General features: G+C 55.5%; 2 protein-coding genes across 2 annotated transcripts in view; one reads left to right on the forward strand and one right to left on the reverse strand.

The window, feature by feature from the left end:
- Positions 1-1274: 1274 nt before the first annotated feature.
- On the reverse strand, positions 1275-2455 carry GUITHDRAFT_107391 (hypothetical protein; the record flags this gene model as incomplete). The annotated part of the gene is made up of 9 exons (XM_005833531.1): positions 1275-1340; positions 1393-1435; positions 1485-1565; positions 1647-1725; positions 1900-1941; positions 1992-2040; positions 2084-2131; positions 2184-2253; positions 2313-2455. The coding sequence occupies 9 exons, from the start codon at positions 2453-2455 to the stop codon at positions 1275-1277; spliced, it is 621 nt and encodes a 206-aa protein (XP_005833588.1).
- A 1011-nt stretch (positions 2456-3466) lies between these two features.
- The window catches only part of GUITHDRAFT_107392 (hypothetical protein), a gene marked incomplete at both ends in the record, with an annotated part of 1981 nt that continues 570 nt past the window's right edge, over positions 3467-4877 (forward strand). The window contains 2 exons of the mRNA XM_005833532.1: positions 3467-4303; positions 4478-4555. Of these exons, the coding sequence (XP_005833589.1) occupies positions 3467-4303; positions 4478-4555 (915 nt within the window). The remainder of the gene's footprint in view (positions 4304-4477; positions 4556-4877) is intronic.

Here is a 4877-nt window from a genome sequence, read left to right on the forward strand (position 1 = left end):
AGGGATGAAATATGACGAATACCAAGAGGAGAGAGGAACCTTCACTGTGCTTGATAATTTTTTTCGGCGGTCTTGGTCCCTCTCTTTCTTTGTCAAGAAAGGATAGTGAAGCTTTCTCTCTTGATCGTCTTATTTCTTTCTTTCTCCTTGTCTTTTCTTCCCTCGCTGTCGTTTTTCCTCTCTCTCTACGAACAGTCATTGAAAGGGAGAAAGGAGACGGCGGGGGAGAAGGAGGCAGAGTCGGAAGCAGGGCAGAACTTCGAAAGAGAATAAGACCTGCATGGATAAGTGAGCAAGAGAGGGGAAGTCAGAATGAGTGATAGGTCTTATGATCAAGAATAGACGGCACTTGTTGAGGTGAATACTTGATAAGCTCTGAAAGCAGAGACGGCGAGGGGAGGGGAGAGGAGAGGAGACACAGCATGATTGATATCGGACGCAGACAGCCTTGTCAAGATGTCAAATGTATCTCCATGGTGATTTTGACAGTGGTGAGAATTTCCCTTCCCTCCCTTTTCCCTTCCTCAAAAACTTCTCGCGTCTTCCCTCGTCCTCTTCCTCTCCATCCTCCTCTTCGTCACCGCCGCCATCGCTACCTCTTCTCTCGCATCTCCAAGCTCTCCACAAACATCACCAATTATTTTGATAGGTTCTCGCAATCCTCGGAAATCTGTTCCAGCTCTTCCTCAAGAAGCGAAAGGTTCCTTTCCTTTGCCCCTTCCCTTTTTCTCCTTCCCCCTGCCCTGCCAAACCCCATCCTTGCCCCCCCCCTCGCTCCTCCACGGCCCACAATGAAATGATTTCTACAGGAGAGGAGAGAAAATGGGGACGAAGTCACTGACATCCTGGATGAAGCACTCTCGACACAACAAGACTTGAAGTCAAGTAAGTTTTGAGTTTTCTTCACCTCCGTTCCTTCTCTTGACTTACTTCTCTTTCCCTCCGTCCCTCCGTCCCTCCGTCCCCTTCTCTCCCTCCTCCCCCCCCCTCTTCGTCCTATCGCAAACTCACCTCCTGTATCTCTACAGCCCTGCAGTCCATCGAGAGACGGTAACTTGTCCTTGCTCCCCCTCTCCTCTCCTCTCCTCTCCTCTCCTCACCACCGCGCACTGCCTCCAGGCAGGAGATCGCGAACGAGATCCATCGCTTCGACTGGCGTGCTCCTCCCGTCAACCCTGAAGCTCTCCCTGGCCCATGGGAGGACAGAAATCGCCCCAGGAGGAGCATAGATATGTGCTAGTGAATTTCCACTGCTGCTCCTGCTTCTGTTTCCTTCAAGTGGATCCGCGGAGCCCGCAGAAGCAAGGCAAAAAGCACGTCTTCCACAAGGACCGAGGCTTCTGAGGAGAGGGAACGAGTCAGAGGGAGGAAGGAGCAGAGGAAGAGGAGAACCGCGGGGGTGCGAGACTGGATACTGGGAGGAGGAACAGGGACTCTGCACGAGAACAGGTCACTTGCTGTGTGAGTGTAGCGGAGGCCGGAACCTGAAGACGACGACGTTGCTGTTGTTGTCCCCCAGGGCGACATCGTCTTCCTTTTGACAGGGGCTGACTTCGGTGGTGTTCCTAGGGAACTCGTCAGGCACTTTCAGGGAGGGAGGGGAGGGAGGGGAGGGAGGGAGGGGAGGACGGAGGAGGAGTTGAGACCTTAAGCTGTGAATGAACTTGTACGGTCGTTCATACTTGATTACAGCATAGAGACCGACTGCTGCTGTCGTTGCAAGGCCTGCAGGTCCCTGAGCCACTTTCCTGGAATTGTTTCTCCTCCCCCCGTTCATCCCCTTCTCACATTCCTTGCCCGTTCCCTCCTCCTCCTCCCTGCCTGTCCTGCTCGACCTCTCCTGCTTTCTCGTTCTCCTTCCTACTCCACTTCTCCCTCCTCTCCCTCCTCAGTCTGTACCAAGTGGAGTGATCACGACACCGAGTCCGAACGTGAAGAACCCTGAAGTCACCAGTCACGCTCCTCACTCTCGAGCCTCCGCGCGTCCATACCGATGGGAATGGCAGCGATTGACGCAAACCTCTCCACAAAGTTTCTCCTCTGACACCTCGTCAACTTCACTCTTCTCCTCATACACACTCACGATCTGCCCGACTTTGAGTGAGTCACGCCAAGAGATCTCCGCATGCTCCTGCAGTCCATCAGCGGAAACATGGGCTATCCCACTGCATCTTCAGTTCTACCTCGACACTCTCGGCCTCCCTGCCGTCTTGCGTTGGACTCTTCTCGCTCGAGTAAGACAGCAGCTCCCTCCTGCATCCATCGGATCACCGACGACTTCGCGCCTTAGTCTCTCAACCTCCCAGGCGCACGCCACGTGTTGTTTGCTGTCAGGACGACATCCCAGCTGTTGCTCCGATGCTGTCTTGCAGCTCAACTTCTGGTGCATCAAGTCAAACTCATCCGCACCTCGACGCTGCGAGTTTGAAGGCAGTCTAGAGCCATCCATCAGCATACAAGGGAAGAGCCGTAAGATCAACTTACCCGCTCCAGGAAAACACAGGAGGAAAGCGAGAAACAGCTGAAAATTGCCGCTCATTGCGGCAAAGCAACACCTGTTCGATAGAATGCAACCATCAAGAAAGCACAAATGAAGAAACCATGTATCTCTTCTGGTTATTTCCCTTCATAACGTGTCTCATCCTCCTTCCCGCAGAAGCATCTCCCTACCATTTCTCACTTCCTGTCTGCCTAATCCTGACCCATTCCTTGCTTTACAACCTCCTGTAGTGGAAGCGTTGCTCCTCCACATCAACTTTTGCAACCCACATTCCAATTTTCCCCTCCTTCTCCATCACTTGCCTTTATCCATATCTTCTCTTCCCCGTTTTCCCTTCCCTTGTCCCGCTCTTCTCGCTCGTCTCCCTCTCCCTCCTCTGCCCTCCTCTCCAACCTCTCCTCTCCCTCTCCCCCCCTCCTCCTCTCTCTGCTCTCCCTTCTCTCCCCTCCCCTCCTCCCCCCCTCTCTCCTCTCCTCCTCCTCCTCTCCTCCCGGCCTTGTCACTCAACCAGCATGATCCGAAATTTCAAAGAGCGTGTAGAGCCCTTCTCATCATCCCCCTCATTCTCACTTCATCATCCCCCTCATACTCAATTCAATCTCTCCGTGACCGCAGCCGTGACCGTTGACTACTAGAAAAACCAAGTCCGCCTCAGTATGATACTATGGATGGTAAAAAGACAGCAACATAAATTAGTAGAAAGTCCCCCGACATCGAGGGCTTCGATCGACACCCATGGCAGCGCTGTTGTTGGTGCTCCTGATGGCAGCGTCAGAGGTCGGCGGCTTCATGCATGCAGGAGGAGGATGGAAACTTCCTAGAATCAGTGCTAGATCCTCCTCCTGTTCACCCCAGGGACATTCAGCTCATTTTGGTGATGCGGTAGCTTCTTTGCGCCAGGCGCGCAGCAGGAGGGTGAAGGGGGTTGTGTGGAGCTGTGCCACATCGGCAGCAGAAGTGTCGTCCATGAAGGTCTCAGAGATCAAGGACGAGCTCTTCAGGAGAGGAATCTCGTTCCAAGGGCTGTTCGAGAAAGAAGAGCTAGTCAGAGCTCTGGTCAAGGCACGAGCCGAACAAACCTCGGACCTGGACTCCTTGGACGTGCTCAAGGACCTCGGGGGCACCGTTGTGCCCATGAAGAGGACAAGGGCGAGAGAGAACAGCCTTGGGTCGGAGGTTCGGGTGGATGAGAAGGACTACTTCTCTATCGCTGTGTCACTTCCTGAACTCAAAGTCAGCAGAGCCGAGTTTGTCATCGACACCGCGTCCACCCTCTCCATCGTCGTCCCGAGTTTCGCGAGGACGACGCAGGCGCAGGCCACAGGGAGGACAGCCTCTGTCAACGCAGCAACGGCAGGAGGGCAGCAGCTCAGCCAGGTCAGCCTGGGAAGGACTGAGATCAACGTCGGAGGGAGCAGAGTTGAATGTGGGAGGTTGGAACCGATCGTGATGGATCTTCCTGTGAAGGACGGGGTGGCAGGACTGCTGGGGGTCGACTTCCTGCTCAGGTTCGACGCCCTCTTCGATCTCAAGGAAGAGCGAGTCGCGCTCGCCCGGCCCAACACGATCGTGTCGGGCGCCTTGGGGCAGCAAGGCGCGCTCAGGGCGATGGAGCGGGCAGGGCTGGTAGAGGTTCCCATGTTCTTCCTGCCTCCTCCTGCAGGCTTCTATGTCGTCAAGGTGAAAATTGAGGTGGAAGGAAGAAGCTCTCCCGTCATGTCAGCGGTGGTCGACATGGGGTCGACCTTCACAGTCATCAACACACCAGCAGCGCGATCGGTCGGGGTGGACGAGGGAAGCCCGGTGAGTCGGCAAGAACCTGCGAACCCCCAGCGGCTGCAAGAGCCGTCTGAAGTTCTGTATGCTCATGTGCTCGCACGTTGGGCAGTGACTATGTTGAGGATGTACCAGCTCCCCTCGTCCCTTGCCTCTTGTGATTATGTCGCTCTTCCATTCTCCTGACGGGGCTCTTTACAGCTCCTACGAGACACGAACTCAGTGCTGTCAGGAGCAACTTTGCCGGGGCAGACTTTCTCTACCATCAGGTTCCAAGAGGTCTGTACCTCTGCCTCCTCCCACGCTCTCTCTGCCTCTGCTCCTCTTCCGCCGCCCCCTCTCGCTCTACCCTCGCTGCCATCTCTTCCATCGCCTCCCTTCCCTTCCCTCCCTCCCTCCCTCCCTCCCTCCCTCCCTCCCTCCCTCCCTCCCTCCCTCCCTCCCTCCCTCCCTCCCTCCCTCCCTCCCTCCCTCCCTCCCTCCCTCCCTCCCTGCGGCTGCTCATCTCTCATGGTTCAGCTTCAACATTCGCAACGTTCAGCGAGCGCTTGAGTACGCCTTCTTCTCCCTCGCCCGATGGTCCAGAGGTCATGCGAGGGCG

Source organism: Guillardia theta, assembly GCF_000315625.1.
Source record: "Guillardia theta CCMP2712 unplaced genomic scaffold GUITHscaffold_29, whole genome shotgun sequence".
Taxonomy (NCBI): domain Eukaryota; class Cryptophyceae; order Pyrenomonadales; family Geminigeraceae; genus Guillardia; species Guillardia theta.